This window comes from Dama dama, chromosome 11 (assembly GCF_033118175.1).
Source record: "Dama dama isolate Ldn47 chromosome 11, ASM3311817v1, whole genome shotgun sequence".
NCBI lineage: Eukaryota > Metazoa > Chordata > Mammalia > Artiodactyla > Cervidae > Dama > Dama dama.
In genome coordinates, this window is record NC_083691.1 from 98,313,957 (window position 1) to 98,338,994 (window position 25,038).

The 25,038-nt window shown below is 37.5% G+C and overlaps 1 protein-coding gene across 5 annotated transcripts in view; it reads left to right on the forward strand.

Moving 5' to 3' along the window:
• Positions 1-25,038, forward strand: part of TSGA10 (testis specific 10) — a 93,372-nt gene that overhangs the window by 6,436 nt on the left and 61,898 nt on the right. For 2 of the 5 annotated variants that reach the window (XM_061155944.1, XM_061155943.1), the window contains exons 2-4: positions 5,358-5,486; positions 16,820-17,035; positions 24,562-24,627. Coding sequence is in view for 2 of the 5 variants with exons in the window: in XM_061155943.1 (XP_061011926.1) it covers positions 5,358-5,486; positions 16,820-17,035; positions 24,562-24,627 (411 nt within the window). In the remaining 3 variants the exon portion in view is untranslated. Of the gene's footprint in view, positions 1-3,760; positions 4,765-5,357; positions 5,487-16,819; positions 17,036-24,561; positions 24,628-25,038 lie in introns of those variants that run through there. The other 3 variants (XM_061155942.1, XM_061155945.1, XM_061155946.1) reach the window with 3 other exon arrangements.

Sequence of the window (25,038 nt, forward strand, 5' to 3'; positions counted from 1 at the left end):
GTTCATCTTACCAAAAGAAGAGGGAAGCTTCCTTTTCTTAAGTTAATGTTTATTGGAGTATAGTTGCTTTTCAGTGTTGTGTTTCTTGCCGTACAGCAAAGTGAATCAGTCATATGTATACACGCGTCCCCTCTGTTTTATATTTCCTTCCCGTCCAGGCCACCACAGAGCCCTGAGTAGAGCTCCCTGTGCTGTCCAGTTGGTTCTCATTAGTTAGCTATTGATATTCTGTCCATAGTTGTGTATATACGTCAGTCCCAACCCCCAATTCTGCCCTTCCACCCTGGAAAGGTTCCGTTTTGTCTGCTTTAGTACACTGCTTCATTAGCAAGCTCTACAAATTTGTATTGACACCTTCCTGTTACCCAAAGAATTCTGTGCAGATTTTGTGGGCACAGAGAGCCATTTTGTGGGCTAGAGAGCTCTAGCATATTGCTTGTTCTTAAGATACTAATCAAATCCCTTACGATTATACAGTGGAAGGGAGAAATAGATTTAAGGGACTAGATCTCATAGACAGAGGTTCGTGACATTATACAGGAGACAGGGATCAAGACCATCCCCAAGAAAAAGAAATACAAAAAGCAAAATGGCTATCTGTGGAGGCCTTACAAATAGCTGAGAAAAGAAGAGAAGCGAAAAGCAAAGGAGAAAAGGAAAGATATACCCATTTAAATGCAGAGTTCCAAAGAACGGCAAGGAGAGATAAGAAAGCCTTCCTCAGTAATCAGTGCAAAGAAATAGAGGAAAACTATAGAATGGGAAAGACTAGAAATCTCCTCAAGAAAATTAGAGATGCCAAGGGAACATTTCATGCAAAGATGGACTCAATAAAGGACAGAAATTGTATGGACCTAACAGAAGCAGAAGATATGAAGAAGAGGTGGCAAGAATACACAGAAGAACTATACAAAAAAGATCTTCATGACCCAGATAATCACGATGGTGTGATCACTCACCTAGAGCAAGACGTCCTGGAATGTGAAGTCAAGTGGGCCTTAGGAAGCATCTCTACGAACAAAGTTAGTGGAGGTGATGGAATTCCAGTTGAGCTATATCAAATTCTGAAAGATGATTCTATGAAAGTGCTGCACTCACTATGCCAGCAAATTTGGAAAACTCAGCAGTGGCTACAGAACTGGAAAAGGTCAGTTTTCATTCCAATCCCAAAGAAAGACAATGCCAGAGAATGCTCAAACTGCCACAGAATTGCACTCATATCACACTCTAGTAAAGTAATGCTCAAAATTCTCCAAGCTAGGCTTCAGCAATACGTGAACTGAGAACTTCCAGATGTTCAAGCTGCTTTTAGAAAAGGCAAAGGAACCAGAGATCAAATTGCCAACATCCACTGGATCATCGAACAAGCAAGAGAGTTCCAGAAAAACATCTATTTCTGCTTTATTGGCTATGCCAAAGCTTTTCACTGTGTGGATCACAATAAACTGTGGAAAATTCTGAAAGAGATGGGCATACCAGACCACCTTACCTGCTTCCTGAGAAATCTGTATGCAGGTCAGGAAGCAACAGTTAGAACTGGATATGAAACAACAGACTGGTTCCAAATAGGAAGAAAAGTACGTCAAGGCTGTATATTGTCACCTTGCTTATTTAACTTATATGCATCATGAGAAATGCTGGGTTGGATGAAGCACAAACTGGGATCGAGATTGCTGGGAGAAATATCAATAACCTCAGATATGCAGATGACACCACCCTTATGGCAGAAAGTGAAGAACTAAAGAGCCTCTTGATGAACGTGAAAGAGGAGAGTGAAAAAGTTGGCTTAAAACTCAACATTCAGAAAATTAAGATCATGGCATCTGGTCTCATAACTTCATGGCAAATAGATGGGGAAACAATGGAAACAGTGAGAGACTTTATTTTTCTGGGCTCCAAAATCACTGCAGATGGTGACTGTAGCCATGAAATTTTTGACGTTTACTCCTTGGAAGAAAAGCTATGACCAACCTAGACAGCATATTAAAAAGCAGAGATATTACTTTGCCAACAAAGGTCCGTCTAGTCAAGGCTATGGTTTTTCTAGTAGTCATGTATGGATGTGAGAGTTGGACTATAAAGAAAGCTGAGCACCGAAGAATTGATGCTTTTGAACTGTGGTGTTGGAGAAGACGCTTGAGAGTCCCTTGGGCTCAAGGAGATTCAACCAGTACATCCTCAAGCAAATCAGTCCTGAATATTCATTGGAAGGACTAATGTTGAAGCTGAAACTCCAGTACTTTGGCCACTTGATGCGAAGAACTGACTCACTAGAAAAGAGTCTGATGCTGGGGAAGATTGAAGGCGGGAGGAGAAGGGAATGGCAGAGCATGAGAGGGTTGGATGGCATCACCAGCTTAATGAACATGAGTTTGAGTAAACTTCTGGAGTTGGTGATGGGCGGGGAGGCCTGGTGTGCTGCAGTCCATGGGGTCGCAAAGAGTTGGACACGAATGAGCAACTGAACTAAACGAGCTGAAAGATACTAATAACTGTGTGAGGAAGACCACAGAAAATGCATAGCTACATAAATTGTTGTATTATCAGTATCTTGGATGTCAGTGAAGAGGTGATCACTATTTGACAGAGAAGACAGAGAAAATCTCCTGGTGAATTTGGAATTCAAGCCTTAGAAGTTTCTTTACTTTGGTGGAGAAAAGGGTGAGGGCAGGGCTCGTGAACAGAAGATAATATGGGGTTATCCTTGACGGTCCTGTGGCTAAGACTTCATGCTCCCAACGCAGGGGACCCAGGTTTGATCCCTGGTCAGGGAATTAAATCTCACTTAGCGTGACTAAGAGTTCTCATGCCACTTTTTTTTTTTTTTAGTATTTATCGGAGTATAGTTGCTTTACAGTGTTCTGTTAGTTTCTGTTGTACAGCAACGTGAATCAGCCCAATATAAATCCCCTCTTTGTCACCACAGAGCATTGAATAGAGTTCCCTGCGCTATACAGTAGGCTCTCATCAGTTATCTGTCTTATTCCTGGGATCAATAGGGTATGTATGGTTTACTTGCCAAGTCATGTCCAACTCTCATGACCGCATGGACTGTAGTCCGCCAGGCTCCTCTGTCCATAGCATTTTCCAGGCAAGAATACTGAAGTGGGTTGCCGTTTCCTTCTCCAGGGGATCTTCCCGACCCAGGGGTAGAATGCAGGTCTCCTGCATTGCAGGCAGATTCTTTACCGACTGAGCTACCAGGGAAACCCCAGTGTATATATGTCAGTCCCAATCTCCCAATTCATCCCACCTCTCATTTCCCCCTTTGCTGTCTATATGTTTGTTCTCTACGCCGGTGTCTGTTTCTGCTTTACAAATAGGTTCATCTGTATGAGAAACTTTTTCTTTTTCATGTTTTATTTACTTTATTTTTATTTTTCCAGTCGTGCAACTTGTGGGCTTGCAGAATCTTAGTTCCCTGGCCAGGGATTGGATCCCAGCGCCCCTGCTTGGAAATAAGCAGTCCTAACCACTGGATCACCAGAGAATTCCCGCTGAGCAATTTCTTGAAATGCAATATTTCAGAGCGACTGTGAATTTAAAAAAAAAAAAAAAGCATTTTAACAAGATTCCCAAATTATCCACGTTTACTAAAATTTGAAAAGTAGTGAGGAATCATTTGATTGTTATACTAAGTTGCATGTTTATAACTAGGAATATGTTTTTCAACAGAAACTATGTAAGAAATGGTTAGGATTTCAGCCTAACTGATAAAGGCCTAAAACGATTCATAATTAGAAATGCTGTGTGGAATCTAATGCTTACGTTCCAGGACAGGCAGGAACTGCTGGACTGGAGAGCAGAAAAAGCAGATTTGTATCTTGGTCAGAGAAGGGGGAAAAGAAAAATAAACGTATCAGACTGCTGTGGGCCGATTTGCACAGGGTGTGACACAAGGTCAGTGACTGGGGATACCGATCCTGTAATTTCCCAAGAACCAGGTTCTGGAGCACAGCATCTGTGTTGCTCTGCTTGTAGCAAATTCTCTCTTAACATAATGGCAGCCTTGATTGAGAGAACAGATTATTTCCGTAAATTACACAGTTTCTAAGATACATAGTCAAGTGAAAAAAAGCACAGTGCAGAGTAGTATGTATAGCATGCATGTGTGCGTTCCAAGTCGTTTCAGCGGTGTCTGCCTGACTCTTTACGACCCTATGGACTGTGGCCTGCCAGGCTTCTCTGTCTATGGGATTCTTCAGGCAAGAATACTGGAGTGTGTTGCCATGCCCTCTTCCAGGGGATCTTTCTGACCCAGGGATCGAACCCATTTCTCTTATGTCTCCTGTATTGGCAGGCAGATTCTTTACCACTAGTGCCACTTGGGCAATCCCATGTGTAGTATGCTAAAGTGGAAAATCTTTAACACTTGTTATTTTGCTCATGTGCAAATATGTATGTAGAAAAATTCCTAGAAATGGAATTATTTGTACAGAAGCTACGTGAATTTGTAATGTTGCTAGATTTTACCCAGTTGTTTCCATAAATATTGTATCAATTTACACTGCTACTAGTGATATTAGAATGCTAAGTTATATAACCAACTTTATGATCTTTGCCAATGCAATGGTTAAAAAATGGTATTTCAGTGTTGTTTTTTATGTGTATCCCTCTAAATGGTGAGATTAAATATCTTGAAATGTATTTCAAAGTCATTTCTGTGAAATATCCTGGTGCATGGGTGCGTGCTCAGTCGTGTCCAACTCTTTTCAACTCGTGAACTGTAGCCTGCCAGGCTCCTCTGTCCATGGGATTTCCCAGGTAAGAATACTGGCGTGGGATGCCATTTCCTCCTCCAGGGGATCTTCCCGACACACAGGTTGAACCAGGGTCTTCTGCATTGCAGGTGGATTCTTTACCACTGAGCCACCTGGGAAGCCCCTTATTCTCGGCCAGTTTTATATTAGAGTATTTCTTTTCCTTTTTTTATTTATAGGAGTTATTTATATATCAGGGAACTTAGCCCTTTGTGTTATAGGTAGCAAATCTTTTTGTCAATACACGAAAACAGCAATGAACAGGTAGCTAGTGGCCGCCGTATTGAATATCATAGGCCTAGAAGTTGACCACGTAATTTGCTGCTGACCCCTGTTTGCTTAGATATGGTGGGGTATGTCTTTTTTAAAAATTGTGTTCAAGATTGTAGTTCCATATATAGAAAACACATGGAAAAAGTTTTGTAATGTAAACTTTTAAGAAACTAAAACTTGATGAAGTCCTTTTACCTGGTGGAACAAGGTTAAAAACATTTTTTAATTGAATGTTACTAATTTTCAAAATTTTAATTGTTGTGGGAAATCACATGGCTGTTTTAAACCTAAATGTCTCTGTATTATTCTCATTCTTTCTACCAGGTTACCACCAAAGAACATGATTTTGGTCTAGGGGCTCCAGTTTCTGAAGCTGAAAAATACCAGAATATTCTCCAGCTAGAGCAAGAAGTGAGAAATCAAGACAAATTCATCTCTACACTGAAATTACAGGTTATACTTAGTTTCTGTGTATATGTCCCTAAGTTAATTTGGGAGGGGGGCTTATATTAAAATAAGATAGAGAATAAATTCTCATTCAGTACTCATTTAAATTGTATGGGTCTAAAATCATTCCATTTTTATCTTAACCATCTTGAAAACACACAGAGTGAGTGAGTACAGACTATGTGCCAGGTATCAGATCAGATGTTTTTAAGTATATAATCTTATTTCATCATCCTGACCTCGTAAGACTGTGGTATCATTTCTACTTTACAGATGTGGAAGCTAAAGTTCCAAGAGGTTAAAGCATTATTATATTTGACTAATGAGTGACAGAGCTAGGATTTCCCTCAATTCCCAATTTAGTTAGAATTTGATTCCAGTTCTGTGAACTCCCAAGTTCAGTACTGTTTCTGGTCTTCTGGTGGAATAGCTATTAATGAAGCGAAAAGTTAGTCATTTAGTTGTGGCCAACTCTTGCAACCCCATGGACTGTGGCCCACCAGGCCCCAGGTTCCTCTGTATTTGGAATTCTGTAGACAAGAAACTGGAGTGGGTTGCCATTTCCTTCTCCAAGGGATCTTCCTGACCCAGAGATTGAACCTGGATCTCCTGCATTGCAGATAGGTTCCTTATCATTTTTCCGAGCCAACAAGGCTGTTAAAAGAAACTTTCTCTTCTAGGAAAATGGAGTAGACTCGCTTTTCCTTACTCTTTCCACTAAGTACAGCTAAAACCCTGAATATTGAGTGTGAAGCAAACCTAAGAACACGGACAGGTGAGCAAAAGGAAGACTGGCTAGGGATCTCAGTGCACAGTGAATGTTAGGACATGGTAGGGAGTTTCTGGTTTTTCTTTGTGCTCCAGGTTTCCCAGGCAGAGTACTGGAAAAATTAGCAACCAGAAATAAGGGATGCAGATTAAAAAAGGTCTCAGAAAAGCCATCCCTCCTAGCCAAAGGACTAGGAAATGGGCAATCTAGCAAGGCAGATTACTCTTAGACAAGAACTGCCCACTCTTAGCAAATACCAAGGAGAAATCTAGCCCCATTCCTGCCAGCAAAGGCTGAATAAAGAGCCTAGAATAAAGAGCCTCATACTATAACAAGAGAGCCCACCTTGCCTCATCCCCTGCCATCCTGCCCCACAAGGCCCCCATCCCACCAGTGTTGTATCAAAGAAGGCTGAGTGGGGAACCAAGACTTTAGTGTCCATTAGGCAATAAGGAAGCCCCCAACCCCATATTGTCAGCAGAGACCATGTGGGGAGCCTAGAAGTCCACTGCCTCCTGGTAGTAAGAGATGCTTCCTATTTCTGTTTGCTGGGGTGATATCAGAGGTGACCTAGTGCAGAGGCAGAACCTTTACCACCCTACAACAGTAACAAGTCCACCCACCCACAGTGGCAGTGGGGAGTACGTGGGAGCAGTAATAAGATGCCTCTGTTCCTGCTCGCTCTGGTGGTATCAGCAGAGGTCTGAATTCTCATCCCTGCCTAGCAGTCACAAGAGGCCCCACGTTTCCTGGGTGTTACCCGAGGCCCTGTGGAGAGACTGGACTTCCACTCCTGTCCACAGTAGCAAGGCAGTGTCCCTCTTTTCTTCCTGGAGCAGTGTCACAGGAAGCCTACTGAAAGACACGATACGGTGTCTTAGACTGCCAGACCTCAATAAAAGATTAAAATCACTCCTCATCCCCCAAATCAGGGTGATCTCAGCCTCTGTGAGAAAAGACAATGAAGAGGCATCAATGCAGAGATGCGTCAGATATGACAGTTATCTGACAAAGATTTTAAATTAGCCCTCAAATAAATGCTTTAACAGGCAGTTTGAGCATGCTTTAAACAAACAGAAAATCTCATCAAAGAAACAAAAGATATAAAGTATTAATAGAGCCAAGTGGAATTTTGGAAGCAAACAAGATGTTCTTCAATAGGTGAATAGATAAACTGTGGTACACAGTAGAATATTATTCATTGATAAAGAGAAATGAGCTATCAAGCCATAAAAAGACATGAAAGAACCTTGAAAGGATATTGTGAGGTGTTAAAAGCCCATCTGAAAAGATCATGTACTCTGTGACTCCAACTTCAGGACCATATGGGAAAGACAAAGTAAAGACTTTAGAAGATCACTGGTTGTCAGGGGTTTGGAGGGAGGGGTGAATGGAGCACAGTGGATTTTTTAGGGCAGTATATATTCTGTATAATACAGTAACAACAGCTACATGTCACTATACGTTTGTAAAAACCCACAGAATCTACAACCCAAGAGGTGAACCCTAATTGAACTCTGGACTTTACTTAATAATAATTTATAATGTTGGTTCATCAGTTGTAACCAATGTACCACACTAAAACAAGATGTAAATAAGGGGAAATCGGGGTGAGTGGGAGAGGGGAGAAGGGGTGTGTGGAAACTCTCTGTACTTAATGGTCAGTTTTTCTCTAAACCTAAAACTGCTCTGAAAAAAGTAAGGTCTGTGACCAAAAAAACACATGGGAGAAAAGATTTACAAATTATGTATCTGCTAAGGAGTTACTATCCAGAGTATATAAAGAACTCCTTCAACTCAACAACAAGAAAACTCAAAACAACTCAGTTCAGAAATGGGCAAAAGACTTGAGTAGGTGTTTCTCCAGAGAAGAGATACAAATGGCCAATAAGCATATGAAAAGATGATCAGCATCACAGTCATTAAGGAAATGCAAATCAAAACCACGGTGAGATATCACTTCACACCAATTAGGACCACTCAGTCAGTCAGTCAGTTCAGTCGCTCAGTCGTGTCCAACTCTGCGACCCCATGAATTGCAGCACGCCAGGCCTCCCTGTCCATCACCAACTCCTGGAGATTACTCAAACTCATGTCCATCGGGTTGGTGATGCCATCCAGCCATCTCATCCTCTATTGTCCCCTTCTCCTCCTGCCCCCAATCCGTCCCAGCATCAGGGTCTTTTCCAATGAGTCAACTCTTCGCATGAGGTGGCCAAAGTATTGGAGTTTCAGCTTCAGCATCAGTCCTTCCAATCAACACCCAGGACTGAACTCCTTCAGGATGGACTGGTTGGATCTCCTTGCAGTCCAAGGGACTCGCAAGAGTCTTCTCCAACACCATTAATTCTTCGATGCTCAGCTTTCTTCACAGTCCAACTCTCACATCCATACATGACTGCTGGAAAAACCATAGCCTTGACTAGACAGACCTTTGTTGGCAAAGTAATGTCTCTGCTTTTTAATATGCTATATAGGTTGGTCATAACTTTCCTTCCAAGGAGTAAGCGTCTTTTAATTTCATGACTGCAATCACCATCTGCAGTGATTTTGGAGCCCCCCAAAATAAAGTCTGCCACTGTTTCCACTGTTGCCCCATCTGTTTGCCATGAAGTGATGGGTCCAGATGCCATGATCTTAGTTTTCTGAATGTTGAGCTTTAAGCCAACTTTTTCACTCTCCTCTTTCACTTTCATCAAAAGGCTTTTTAGTTCTTCACTTCTGCCATAAGGGTGGTGTCATCTGCATATCTGAGGTTATTGATATTTCTCCCAGCAATCTTGATTCTAGCTTGTGCTTCTTCCAGCCCAGCGTTTCTCATGATGTACTCTGCATATAAGTTAAATAAGCAGGGTGACAGTATACTGCCTTGATGTACTCCTTTTCCTATTTGGAACCAGTCTGTTGTTCCATGTCCCACTAGCTATCATCAAAAAGCAAAAAATAACAAATATTGATGAGGATGTGGAGAGTCGAGTTATTTATGCATTGCTAATGTAAAATGGTTTAACAAAAAAGTTTGATAATTCCTCAAAAAGTTAAGTATAGAATTACCATGTGATCCAGCTACTCCATTCCCATGACTATCCTCAAACGATTAAAAGCAGGGACTCAAGCAGATACTTGTATTCCAAAGTTCATGATAGCCAAAATATGGAAACAACCCAGATGTCCATTGACAGATGAATGCATAAACAAAGTGGGGTATGTACAAGCAACGGAACTTTATTCAGCCTTAATTCAGATGGGAGACAACAAGGTGGATGAGCCCTGAAAACGGTGTGCTCATTGATATAAGGTACAGGGCAAATACTGTATGATTCCACTTACAAGAGTTAGGCAGATTCATAGGTGATTATTTAATGGGTACAGTTTCTGTTTATGATGAAAAAGTTCTGAGAATTAGATATGGGATGGTTGCACTATGTTTTGAATGTACTTAATGCTACTGAATTTTAACACTTAAAAATGGTTGGAGTGGAAAAAAAAAATGGTTGGAGTGGTAAATTTGGGGATATTCTATTTTACCACAAAAAAAAGTTTTAAAAGTACAGTAACTGAAATTAAAAACTCAACAAGCAAAAACATGGAGAAGAGAAGAATGAATCACTGAACGTGAGAGTAGAAACAGAGAAATTACCTAATGTGAACAATAGAAAATAGATTGAAAAAATTGAGCAAAACTTCTGGGATAGGTGGGCCTATAAGAAACGCTCTGCATTTGGATGGTTGGAGTCCCAGAAAGAGAGGTAAGAGAAGGTGGGGTTGAAAAAATATTTGAAGAAATAATGGCTAAATATTCCCCAAATTTGAAAGAAGGTGGGTGAAAACCTACTAGGGGTCTCCCAAAGAAATCTACCCTGAGACACTTCATATTCAAACTGAAAAGTAAAGACGAAAAACATCCTGAAAGAAATGAGAGAAATAATTCATAATTTATAGGAGAGCACCAATTTAAATGATTGCAAATCTGAAAACGTGGATATCAGAAGGAAGTGGCACAACATTTTTTCAAGTGCTGGAAGAAAAGAACTGTCAACCTAGTACATATTCTGTATTTAGAGAAGTTTCCTTCACAAATGAAGGGAAAATTAAGATGTTCTCAGATGAAGAAAACTGAGTTTGTTGCCAGCAAAGCTACCCTAAAAGAATAGCTGAAGGAATTTCTCTAGTGAAGAAGGAAGTGGTAAAAGGTGTAGTCTTGGAAGAACAAGAGGGAAGGAAGAACAATCCATAGAGCAAAAATATGGGTAACTTTCATAGAATTTCCTTTTCTACTTTTCTGAATTATGTCTGTCAAACGTATTTCTCAATGCATGCAAAAGGAATATTTAAGACAATTATTTTATTAATAGAGGAGGGTAGGGGACATAAAGGGAGGTAATAATTTTCACTTCACTTGAACTAGTAAATGTAGGCTGTGATGTGTGCTCAGTCATTCAGTTGTATCTGATTCTTTGCAGCCCCATGGACTCTAGCCCACCAGGCTCCTCTGTCCATGGAATTTTCCAGGCAAGAATGCTGGAGTGGGTTGCCATTTCCTACTCCAGGGAGTCTTCCCTACCCAGGGATCGAACTCGTGTCTCTTGCATTGGTAGGTGGATTCTTTACCAATTGTACCACCTGGAAAGCCCGTAGGCTGTGATAGCTTATGAATATAAATGAAACACCTAGAGCAACAACTAAAAATCTCTACAAAGAGATATACTGAAAATTGCTATGTATAAATCAAAATGGAATTCTAAAAAATGTTCAGGTAACTCAGAGGAAAGCAGGTAAAATAAAACAATAATTAAAAAAAAAAAAACAGAAAACAACAAAAATATCACACTTGAATCTTAGCATAAAAGTAAATACATTAAATATATGTAATCTAAATATACCAGTTAAAAGAAATTGTTACAGTAGATTAAAAAAAAAAATGACCTAGCTTTATGCTGTCTATGAGAAATTCACTTCAAATATAATGATATAGCTAGCTTGAAAGGCATTCAGACCCGAATGAAGAAATAAAACTTTCCCTGTTTACAGATGACGGGATCTTCTTCCTGGAAAATCTTATAAAATCTACAATGTAGAAACTGGAACTAACTAATAAGTTCAAAAGGTCAGAATACAAGACAAACATATTGTATATTTGTATATTATAATTAAGTTGTAGAAATAAAAAATGCAATACCATTTACAATCACTCAAATAGAAAATGGAATCTTTGGATATAAATCTAGCTAAATAAGTGTGCACTTACATTCTGAAAACTGTGAAATGTTAATAAGAGAAATCAAAGTAGATTTAAACAGATGTTCAGAGATTGGAAGCCTCAACCTAATAAAGATAACAATTCTTTCCAAATTGATATACAGATTTATGTGATTCCCATCAAAATCCCAGGAAAAAATAATTTTGAAAAAGAACAAAGTGGAAAGAGTCATTCTCCTTGATATTAAAACTTAATATATGGCTACAATAATCACGATTGTATGGTATTGCTAGAGTAATAGACTCAGGTCAATGATACAGAATAGAGAATCCAGAAATAGCCTTACACAAGTACAGCCAGACGATTTCTGGCAGAGGTACAAATGTAGTCTAATAAAGAAAGGGAGTCTTTTCAACAAAAGTTGTTGGATATCTTTTAGGGAAAAAAATTAGCCTAGACCTAAACCTCACACCTTACACAAAAATTAACTCAAAGTGGATCAAATGTAAAACAAAACTATGAAACTTTTAAAAGATAACAGGAAAAAATCTTCAGGATGTTGGACTTGCTGAAGAATTCTTAGACATGACAGCAGAAGTATGATTCATAAAAGAAAAAGTTGATGATTTGAATTTCATCAAGACTTAAGCCCTTTGCTCTGCAAAAGACCCTGTTAATATGATGAAAAGATAAGCCACAATCCCTGTTTCTGTCAAAGGACTCATATCAAGAACAAATGTGGAGAACTCTCAAAACTCAACAGGTTAAAAAAAGCAAACAGTTCAAGTAGAAAATGAACAAAGGATATGAAGATATATTTCACAGAACGAAATATTGTAGACAAACAAAAAGATGTTCATCTTTTCTAACAGGGAAATACAAATTAAGACCATGGTGATATAACAATGCATATTGTTGAGAGCAGTTAAAATAAAAAGTAGTGATAATACCAAAAGCTGGCAAAAATGAGGATCACTCATATATTCCTGATGGCAATGGGAAATGGTACAGCCACTTTGAAAATAGTTTAGTTCTTAAAATACTAAACGTACATTTACCGTACAACTCAGAAATTTTCCTCTTGGGAATTTATTCCAGAGATATGAAAATTATGTTCACTCAAAAACCTGTATATAGTTGTTCATAGAAGCTTTATTTGTTATAGTCCCAAACTGGAAACATCTAAAATTTTGCTTAATTGGTGAGTGATTAAACAAACCACGGTAATCCATACTGTGAAATATTATTCAGCAATGACAAAGAACTGTTGCTCCACATAGCAATTGAGATATCAAGGGCACTGTTTTGAGTGAAAAAACCAGTGTCAACAGATAACATGCTGTGATCTGTATCACATGACTCTGTTTATGTTATGTTGTTGTTGCTAAGTTGTGTCCAACCCCAGGGATTGCAGTGCGCCAGGCTTCCCTGTTCTTCACTGTTCCTGTAGTTTGCCCAAACTCATGTTGATTGAGTTGGTGATGCCATCCAACCATCTTGTCCTCTGTTGCCCCTTCTCCTGCCCTCACTCTTTCCTAGCATCAGGGTCTTTTCCAGCGTGTCGGCTCTTCACGTCAGGTGACTGAAGTATTGGAGCTTCAGTTTCAGCATCAATCCTTCCAATGAATATTCAGGGTTGATTTCCTTTAGGATTGACTGGATTAATCTCCTTACAGTCCACGGGACTGTCAAGAGTCTTCTCCAACATCACAGTTCAAAAGCATCAATTCTTCGGCACTCAGCCTTCTTAATGGTCTAACTCTCACATCTGTACATGACTACTGGAGAAACCATAGCTTTCACTATGTGGAATTGTGCCAGCATTTATTTATGTTCTCTACCTGTTTATGTTGCATTCTCCAAACGACAAAATTATAAAGATTAATGAGTGTTGACATTTAAGGGTGAGGAGGGAATGGCTGTGACTGAAAGGAGAAGTGGGAGGGTGGCCTTTGTGGAGATGGAGTAGTTCTGTACCTCGCGGAGGTGGTAGTTACAGCGGTTCACACATGATAAAATGATATAGACCAATAGGTACACATTGTTCCAATGGCAGATCTCTGGGTTTGATATTGTGCTGTAATTATTTAAGATATAACTGTTGGAAAAACTGGATTTAAAGGCACATGAGCCTCTCTACTACCGTTACAGCTTCCTGTGAACTTTTAGTTATTTCAAAATAAAAAGTTTTTTTTAAAATAAAAACTTGTGTTTGATTACCTGTTATCTGCCAGCAATTTTACTTGAACTTTTAGATCTCTCTAACTTTCCCTGCAAATTATAGGTATTCTCCCCACTTAACAGATGAGACTTAGGAGGCTTCATTTGTTTTGTTCTGAAATCAGATGCATCTCTTAGGATCAAGAAAATCTGGTAAATTGCCTCAGGTCAAGTAACTGGTGAAGAACTACAGCAAGCTTTAAACCTGGCTGCCTCAGTCCAAAAGCCCATGTCCTAAAAAAGAAAAAAACAAAAAGAAAACAAAAAAAACAAAAGCCCATGTCCTTTCTCACCTCCTGCTCTTAGTACTTGTGTCTTGGAATTAAGTAAAAGTAGGGCTTAATGTTGAGGTGAGGGGAGTATTTATTTATTTATAATGTTAAATGATAATTTAGCATTATAGGCTAGATAAATGATAAATGACACAGAAATGAGAAGTATGTTGATCCAGAGATTAGAAACATAAGCCCCTTAAAGTTACTTAGAATTTAGTGGAAGGGTCAAGGAAGTAAAGACATAATTATAATAGATCTTATAAAAATACTAAGATAAAACTATATAAGAAGCTTTTTATATATATAAGAGGTTACAGGCTTCTCCTCTCCAGAAGAGAGAAACCTGTAACCTCTCCTGGGGCAGTGGAAGGTTAGCAAACAGGTTTAGTGTGTTCTTGTTGCTCAGAGACATGGCGCTATAGAAGCTGTGAACAGAGACAAAAAGACAGACGGACAAATTGAAGTTTGTTTGATTATCCCACATCCTGTAGTTTGAGAAAAATACTAGTAATGAAAGTAGGTAATGAGAGCAGGGGAAAGGAAAGAAACAGTGCAATCATGGATGAGAAGAGCCAACAGGATATCACTGCATGGTTTCTGTACTAGTTACTGAAGGTGAGCTGCAGGTTGTTTTAAACTTCCTAGAGGCAAAGGCAACAAAGAAATTGTAGTTAAATAGTTTATGGTCCAAAGGATAAAAACAAGGAAGTACATTTTTTCCTGAAACCGGAGACCTGAGCAAAGTTCTTCTTGAGGGTTCTGTCCTTTTTTAATTTATTGAAGTATAGTTGATTTATAATGTGTTAGCTTCTGATGTGTATAGCAAAGTGATTCAGTTATATGTATATTATTTTTCATATTATTTTCCATTATGGTCTATTACAGAATATTGAATATAATTCCCTGGGCTATACAGTAGGGCCTTATTATTTATCCATTCTGTATCCCTGAGGATTCTTACAAAGAGGGTTCTGTAACATAGTATATAGCACTTTTTCAATAAATTCCCTAATAGAGGTTTTAAAATCAGTTTGGCGAGATTGTTTCTTTTTTCTTAATTAATTTTTATTGGAATAGAGTTGCTTTACAATGTTGTGTTAGTTTCTACCATACAGCAGAACGGATCAACCATCCATATACATGTCTCTCCTCCCTTTTGGACTTCGTTCCTGTTCAGGTCACCATAGTGCTTAAGGAGAGTCTGTGTGAGACTGTTTCTTACAGTCTGTCTAGAAGTTAGGTATATACTGAAGATGGTGGAAAGGGCTTTTCAGGCAGTAGGCCTTGGATCACAAATGGAATTTGTTCGTCTCATTCTCACTGTAATGAAGCACCATAAGGCTACAGAAATTACCTCAAATTTGCACTTTCAAAGAATTTTTAGCTGTTTTTGAGAGAAGACCAAAAAAGAAGAGAGTAGGAGGTATTGCTGCCATTCAGCCTGGTTGTGATAAAAGCTCAACTAAACAAATAAGTGCATTTACAGTTACCTTTTTGCTTTTTTTAAAGAAAAAGTTTCTTCACATTTTTTCTCATTTCCTGGGTTTGACAACTTAAATTCTTTACATGTAAATCTCACAGGTTAAGGTGCCTTGTTTTACTGTTGTTTAGTCGCTCAGTTGTGTCCGACTCTTTGCAACCCCATGGACTATAGCCTGCCAGGCCCCTCCGTCCATGAGATTTCCCAGGCAAGAATACCAAAGTGAGAGTTGGGTTAAAATAATGACTTTTCTTGTCTTCTTGAGCATAATAAATATCATTGTACTACACTTAGTTATATGTAACTCATGACCTTTAGGATACTTCCTTATATATGTGACAAATATTACAGTTTATATTTTTAAAGAAAATTTTGTTGATTTTGATGGTTTGGAAAGAGCTGTCTCTCGTTCTTTGAAAAGGGCACGGTTATAACAAAAAAAATAATGCTAGAGCTAAGAATAATGTTACATAAGGGGTTTAGCAATTTTAGATGCTCTTTAAAGACCAAAATTGTTTTTTCTTCTTTTTACATCTTACACCAACATAGTACCTTGGATATAGTAGGTACTCAGCAAATATTTGTTAAATATACAAGACAGATCTTATGGAAAAGGACCTTTGTGCCACCACTTTAATCTCAGATATTTCTTTTATGGCATTTACATACTGTGTATGTGTTTTCTTAAGTAAACAATACATTCTCCTTGAGCAGATACTTAACCTATCTTTGTATCTTTTGAATTTAACAAAATTCTTAACATATTATCCTTATTCAATGACTCTAACATATTTTTTTTCCTTTAAAGGCATTTGGATACCTTCGTGATAGAAAAGGCCCTTTTCTTCATCCGTTGATGGTTTGCTAGTGGGCTGGGAAAGGAAGCTGTGGTCCTCCACTTTAGTCAGCAAATACTTGATTGATTTGGTATCAGTATTTAGCTTAGTCAAGTAAGTTACTGATATGTTCAAAAGGATTTTTCTAAAGAGTTGACATATTTTGATAACAATAATTAGAAATTTAATTCTAAAGAATGCCTAATTGGTGATTTTAATGATAATAACATAATAATAATTATTTCAAGACTGGTTCCTTGTCTGCAGATACAAGTATTTGGCAATTTTTCTAAAAAATCAACACTAAGTTTTTTTGTTTCTAAGCTGAAAATTGTCTTGAGAGTTACAGCTATATAAACCTTAAAAGTATTTAATTAGTATATATTTTTCAGATAGGTAATGTAGTCACATGGGATGAAATTCAGAAAAAAGATACATAGTTAAGTTTCCCTGCCAGGGAAGCAAACCTCCTTTCTTGAATCCAGTCACCTAGTTGTTCTCCTCAGAGGGAAGCTAAGGAAATCTTTTAATGTGATTATTTTCTTTCTCATTACAACAGATTGAAGATCTCAAACAGACAAATCATGGGTTGGAAGAATATGTTAAGAAACTCTTGGATAGTAAGGAGGTGGTAAGCAGTCAAGTAGATGATTTAACCAGCCACAATGAGCATCTTTGTCAAGAATTGATTAAAATTGACCAACTAGCAGAGCAACTAGAAAAAGAAAAAAATTTTGTGGTGGATACCGCTGACAAGGAACTTGAAGAAGCAAAGGTACTAGATTTATCACTAATTAGTTTTTTTTAAATTGAGGTATAATAGACATGTTACATTATGTTAGTTTCAAGTGTGCAACATAATGAGTCGAATCAGTTTTTTTTTTAATTGAGGTATAATAGACATGTTACATTATGTTAGTTTCAAGTGTGCAACATAATGAGTCGATATTTGTATGTATTGTAAAATAATCACCGTAACAAGTCTAGTTAACCCCCAACTAACTACTGATCAGGATTTTAGTTCTATTTAAACATCATGCAATTATTAATTCGGGCTTCCCTGGTGGCTCAGTGGTGAAGAATCCGCCTGCCAATGCAGGAAACGCAGGTTCAATCTCTGGGTTGAGAAGATCCCCTGGAAATGACAACCCACTCCAATATTCTTGCGTGGAGCATCCCATGGACAGAGGGGCCTGGCAGGCTACAGTCCATGGGGTCAAAAAAAGAGTTGGACACAACTTAATGATTAAACAACAACAAATTATTAATGCAGTAGGAAAAGTGACATACTCATTTATATCATCTGAAGGTTTTTTAGATTTGACATTGTAATTAATTATCTATTCTAAGGATTAAATTATATTGTGCTTCATATTTTATTTCTTTAAAAAAATTTGCTCAAAAAGTTTCCTAAGTAATATGTGCTCGTGCTCAGTGGTGTCTGACTCTCTGCAACCCCATGGACTGTAGCCCTCCAGGCTCCTCTGTCAGTGGGATTCTCCAGGCGAGAACACTGGAGAGGGTTGCCATTTCCCCCTTCAGAGGATTTTCCAACCCAGGGATCGAACCTGCAGCTCCTGCATTTCTGCACTGGCAGTCGGATTCTTTACCACAAAGTCACTTGGGAAGCCCAAGTAATATGTAGTCACAGTAAAAGCTTTAAGCAATGGGGATGTTCTATATGTAGAAGAGTTCTCTTTCTCCTTAATCCTTTGTTTTTCTCCTTAATCCTTTTATCTTCTGCAGAGGTATCTGCCAACAAATAGATATGTATATTTCCATTCTTCTTTTTTGTTTTCACACACACACACACACACACGAAATTTATTTCACACTTAAAAAAAAGATGTTTTTCTTAAACCTCAGTTTTAAGTTTCTGTGTGGTCATATTTATCAGTCTTGACCGACTTCTGAGTTTTGATCTTTGATGTTTTTGAGTTCCCACTCCCTTTTTAAAACATTTGAATATATTTTACCTTTTTAGAGCAGTTTTAGGTTCAGAGCAAAATTAAGCAGAAGGTAGAGAGATTTCCCATATACTCCTTGCCCCCAAAATATGCCTACTGTCCCCCATTATCAGCATCCCCCAGCAGTGGTGTATTTGTCACAGTTGATAATGAACTGACATCATGATCACCCAGAGTCCACAGTTTGCATCAGGTTTCACTCTTAATGTTGTACAGTCTACAATTTGAACAAATGTAAAATGACATGTATCTACCATTATAGCATAAAACAGAGTAATTTCACTGCCCTAAAAATATTCCTCTGAAAATCTCCACCTAGTTTTGATCATTGTTTGGGAAGGCCTTCTCATCTCAAAAACAACAAGAATATCTTCCACAGTTTTAAGAGTTGTAGTATATATATTTAAAGTTTTAATCCTTCTGGAATTTCTTTTTGTTCTAGTATGAGGTAGAGTTGACTAATCCTTTCTTCAGTCACTGATTTGAAGTGCCATTTTAACAGCCACTAAATTCTTATATGTGCATAGATATGTTTCTAGACTTTTTGGTTTCATTGATTCATTTGTCATTTTCTATGCCACTACCATATTATTTTAAAAACTAGCTTTATGATTTTTTTTACATAAAAACATTTGTTTATTTATTTATTATTTTAAAATTTTGACCTTGCTGGGTCTTCGTTGTGGTACATGGGCTTCTCTTATTCTGGAGCATGGGTTCTAGAGCACATGGGGTCAGTAGTTGCAGTGTGCGGGCTCAGTTGCCCTGTGGCATGTGACATCTTAGTTCCCCAAATAGGGATCGAACCTGCGTCCTCTGCCTTGGCAGGCAGATTTTTCAACCACTGGACCACCAGGGAAGTCCCATGATATTTTGATAAACATTTTATTTCTTGATTAAATTTTGGTACTCTACCATGACCTTTAGAAGATAGGAATTTAAGCAGTATTATAAGATGAAAGTTTCATTTCTCTTTGCTGTCTAATAGCTTATAGGCAAGACACAGAGTATGTCTGAAAGCCAAAAACCAACCTATTGAATTTTTAAGTGAAAACATGTGATTGATTTTATTAATCACTAAATTAATAAATTGTTATCTGTGAGAAGATAGTTTCCCAAAGCTAATTGTTGTTGCATGTTAGTTCTTGAACATCCTTTTAATGCATTCTTGGTAGCATATAATAAAGCACTTAATGATCTAGCTGCAAACATAAGTTATTAAAGACCTTATTTATTATAGTAATTTGAAACATAAGAGCTAGTTATGAACACCAGGCTGGTATTTGCTTATCTGCAGTAACCTCACTTACTTAGAATGTGTAAAAGATGAGTCTGTAGTAGTGAAAAGTCTGAATAATGGAATACTCAAATACATGAAGTTTATTACACTATCTTCTTTAATAGTGTTGCCTGGAGGAGGTCCTTAGAAGAACTACTTGAGAGAGTAGATAAGAATGATTTGATTTGTGTTTAATTTGCAATTTATCTTATAATGGTTGCTGCCAAAGTCTTTGGAGGATATTTAAAAGTAACTTAGGACTTCCCTGTCGGTCCAGTGGTTAATAATCCTAGCTTCCAAGCTGGGAGCATGGGTTTGACCCCTGGTGGGGGAACTAAGTTCTCACATGCCATGTGGCCAAAAATATAAATAAATGTAGCTTAACTATTTTAAACATTCTTAATAAATTCTTTTGTTTGTATTGTTTCTTTTAAAATAATAGTTATCCTTCATTCACAGTTTAATGGTAAATTGAGTTCAGTCTTAATTATAAAAATTATCAAAAAACACTGAATTGATGTTTAATTATGTCTTTCTTGTTTTCTTCTTCAAATTTGAAATTAACAGCATTCCTTCCCAGACTGTGGGAAGCCTAGTTGGCCAAATTCTTCTATAAGGAGAATGCCTAGTTTTGAAGTATTGATTTTAAAGGGTTGTTAGAGTCTGTGTTCTAGAGAGAGAGTCCTCTTTCAGAATGAACCTTCTGCTATCAGAAAGGGAGAATTTCAGGAATGGAAAACATCTAAAATAAAAGATCTTGGATTTACCTAAAACTGAAAATATTAAATTTGTAAATGGAAATTCTGTCCATCTCAGAAGAGAGTGTTTCTAGGAAAGAGATATCCATATATGTATAATGTGGAAAGTCTGGTGTACTTGAGAATTGGAAAGCTATTTGTAGAAGAGGTGGGCTGCAGTTTTAGGGAGGAGATAACATTGTTGATACAGGGAAAGTATTAAAAAGTTAACAGAGAGAGGACAAAATGGAAATAGGTCCTTTTTGTTGGTGAAAGATCCTGAAATGAAAGCACCAACCTCAATGAACAAATGTGCCACGTAGAATGGGGATTAGAAAAAATGCATGACCTGTGCTGGGAATATGAACCCCAGTGCATGTTGTTATCATCAAGTCACTGGGTGTACAGTTTAGACATCCAGTCCCGGGGTAGAGAGTCTTTGTCTGATTTGTGAGATGAGACTTGAAACGAGAATTTCTAATCTGAGAGATGAGAATGTTTGGGTTCCTATACTGTTTAAGATTGTGCTTTAGGTATGTGGAAGTAGAGTCTGAGGCTAAAGCTACTGTTAGTTTGTCTAGAATTGAAATAGTATTAATTTTATTTACTCAGAAGAGTTTATTTTTAGCCATGTTTTTAAAGTCCACTGAGTAACTTCTTTCCATCATTTATTCCATTAAAATGTTTTGAGGAACTTCCCTGGTGATCCAGTGGTTAACACTTTACCTTCCAATGCAGGGGTTGCAGGTTCAATCCCTGGTCCGGGAGCTAAGACCACCTATGCCTTGGGGCCAAAAAACCAAAACACAAAACGGAAGCAGTATTGTAACAAATTCAGTAAAGGATTTAAAAGTGGTCCACATCAAAAAAAATCTTAAAAAATAAAAAAATGAAATGTTTTGTTTCTTCATACAATTTATATTTCTAATTAAAAATGAGGCCATTATTGGATAGCATGACCGATTGAATGAATATGAATTTGAGCAAACTCCAGGAAATAGTGAAGGACAGGGAAGCCTGTTATATTATCTATAACCATGTAACAAATTGCTATTGAACTTTAATGACTTCAAACAACAAATATTTACATCTCACAGTTTCCAGTGCAACTTAGCTGAGTAGTTCTGGTTCATCATTTCTCAGGAAACTGTAATCAAGATGATGGTCAGGCTGTAGTCATGGCTTGACTGTGTACTGGTAGATTTGCTTTTAAGATGATTTATTCAGATGACTCTTGGCTTTTGACAAGAAACTTAGTGTCTTGGGCTTCCCTGGTGGCTCAGTGGTAAAGAATCCATCTGCAATGCAGGAGACTGGGGTTCAATCCCTGGGTCTGAAAGATCCCCTGGAGAAGGGAATGGCAACCAACTCCAGAATTCCTGCCATGAACAGAGGAACCTGGTGGGCTACAGTCCACAGGGTCACAAAGAGTCGGACACAACTGAGTGACTAACACTTTCGCTTTTCACTTACTTAGTTCCTTGCCAGGTGGACCTCTCCCTAGGTTGTTTGATATATTCTTTGTGGCAGCTGGCTTCCCTCTGCCACAGTAATCCAAAAGAAACAAAAAGGAAGAGTTTCCAGTCTCAAAATTTACACACTGTCACTCCCACATACCTTGTTAGTTAGAAGAGAGTCCCCAAGTATAGACAGCACTTAAGGGGAGGGGAATTAAGCTCCATTTTTTGCAGGCAAGAGGATCAGAATTTTGAGACATATTTTAAAGCTACCATGAAAAAAAAAAAAAAATAAAGCTACCATGACCATAAGCCTACTTTTATCTTTTCACTTTGAGTTTATCATATATGACTTAATGCAGTGTTTCCCACAGTGTTGAACACAAGTTTCTGAAACATGAAGGAACAGAACTGTAATTTTATCATCACTAGTTTTGTCATACAATTTATATTTTTAATTAACATAGGGCCATTATTAGACTGGATCTCTGGTAACTCTTGTCATTACTGTTACTTTGTATGTGATTCAGTCAAAAATACTTTAGAACCTACCATGTGGAAGACAAAGCATAAAGCCTGTGTATGTGTCTAACCCACGGCCCCAACCACACATACATTGATTCCCTCCTCTCTCTACCCTGCTTCATTTTTCTCTAGCACTTTCCTCCTTCCTCCCTCCCTCTGCTGTAGCCACACTGACCTCCTTACTGTTCCTTGATTTAGCAAACAGTCTTTTCCCTTTTGCTATAGCTGTATGCTTTGTCTGGAATATTTTTCTTCAGTTTTTCAATGGTTGACTCCCTCAGTGTGGACTTCCCTGATCACCCCATTTTAAATTTTATTCTTTGTAAACACTCCCAATATCCTTAAGGATATTACTCCTTTTTTCTAATGTACTATATAATTTATTTTTAGGTTTATTTTTTGTCATCTACCAACTAGACTATAAGGTGTCCAAAGGCAAGGATCTTTGTCTATTTCATTCCCTTTTTAAAAATCTAAAGTATAGAACAGGTGTGAGTGTTCATTATATTTTTTCTTGAATGACATAATCACTCTCTGATATATACTTTACCTATTATCATTTATTTTTCTCTTTTCAACTAGAATGTTAGCTCCATGAGGGTAGAGGTTCCTGTTTTATTCCGTGCTATAACCAGCATGTGAGACAATCAGAAACACAGTAAGATCCTCATTGAACAATTGTCAAGTGAAGGCAGTAACATCTTTTCATTTGGGCCAGTTATAAAATTTTTTCTGAGTGGAATAAGCATTAAATTTTTTTATCTTGATAAAAGTAATACATTTTTTTAAAAGTAGAAGAGCATAATGGAGAAAATAATATGTACCATAATCACACCTTGCTATACCTAGACATAATCTATCTTGCTCAGTTTACATACTATTGACTATAGTCCATCTGTATTTGGGATATGTATGTATAAATTCATTTTTTACCAGAATGTGTCATAGTGGATAAAATTTTTGACAGTGTGAGTTTTTATACTTAATTTTTATGAACACCTTTACACATAGACCTATGCCAACAAAGTTCCATCTAGTCAAAGCTATGGTTTTTCCAGTAGTCATGTATGGGTGTGAGTTGGACCATAAAGAAAGCTGAGTGCCAAGGAATTGATGCTTTTGAACTGTGGTGTTGGAAGAAGACTCTTGAGAGTCCCTTGGGCTGCAGGGAGATCTAACCAGTCCATCCTAAAGGATATCAGTCCTGAGTATTCATTGGAAGGACTGATGCTGAAGCTCCAGTACTTTGGCCACCTCATGTGAAGAGCTGACTCATTGGAAAAGGCCCTGATGCTGGGAAAGATTGAAAGCAGGAGGAGAAGGGGACGACAGAGGATGAGATGGTTGGATGGCATCACCGACTCAATGGACATGAGTTTGAGCAAGCTCCAGAAGTTGGTGATGGACAGGGAAGCCTGGCGTGCTGCAGTCCATGGGGTCACAAAAAGTTGGACACGACTGAGCGACTGAACTTACACATAATTCAGAATAGATCCACATCTTTTTAGTGTTTAGATAGTAGTGAAAATTAAAGCATTGAAAATTATTCAAAATTATATATAAGCTTATCCAAACTGTACATGAGTTATATTCCATAGTACAACTAACCCTTTAGTATTTCATAAACTAAAATATAACTGCCAGAGAAATCTTAGAACTTTGGTCTAAAGAATAAATGAGAAGAAATAATTCCAGAAAATTCAAATTTTAAAGGGAAACATTTTAGTTTGGAATAACAAAGGAGGAGGTTATAAATTGAGAAATAAATCCATTAAACTAATATGCCAACTTTTAACAGAGATTTACAGCTTTGCATAAAAACATAACCACTATTCCCTGGGAATGTACAGTCTAGTCATAGACTAAATATATGACTACAGGGCTGTTAAGACAGTGTCATAAAACTGATACAAAAAGTATTTTGTTGGTTGGATTGAATTAAACTATTAAAAGAGCTCACAGGAAAGAGTAATCATTTCTGACTTGGGAAAACTTAACTTCATTCTAGTCATTCTTTTGACTTCCTTATTCTCATCTTCAGAATTATAATTAGTATTAACATTTTCTTTCAGTTTATGAGCAGTAGTTTGGTGACGTGAAATCAATTAGTTTTTTATACAAAACATTAGATAATCTAAAGGAACTGCTTCATTTCATTCTAGGTTCTTTTACCATCAAAAGTAGGTAAATATAAAGGAATAAGTTACCTTTTCTCTCATGAAATATTTACTGTCTGCATGATTTTAAGTGGCTTCTGTTTCTTATGCTCTCTTTCCAACAAAAGCAATTTAGACATTTCCCACCTAAATAGCATTTTTTTCTGGCTTGTTTTTCAGATTGAGCTCATTTGCCAGCAAAATAATATAAAAGTATTGGAAGATACAATAAAAAGGCTTAGATCTGTAAGTACATTTTTCATAAATAAATGTTAAGGAATCACTTTTGTTCTGTTAGTAGGACTGCAAAAAGTTATACATATGTTTTGGCTCTCATGTAATTTGTGAAAAATAAAAAAGTGTTTTGTTTTCTAAAATCAGCACTCTCCCTGGTGGACAGGAGTCCTCCCATCTGTAAAAGCGATGCTGTTCTTGCTCCCTTTCCTTAGTCCGTCCTTTCTTAGAGCTAGAGAGAACTTTTGCTTGGTTTTATTAATGTTCTTAGCTCTTACTTGATTAAACTGATGTCTGTGAGTAATTTAATTCTCAAAATATAAGCTGTATTTGTTTACACATTAACTTTTATCCCTCTTAATAATAAATTTTTTAAAGTCAAATGTTGTTACTTAGTTCCGAGTAATATGTTCTCTTTAACAA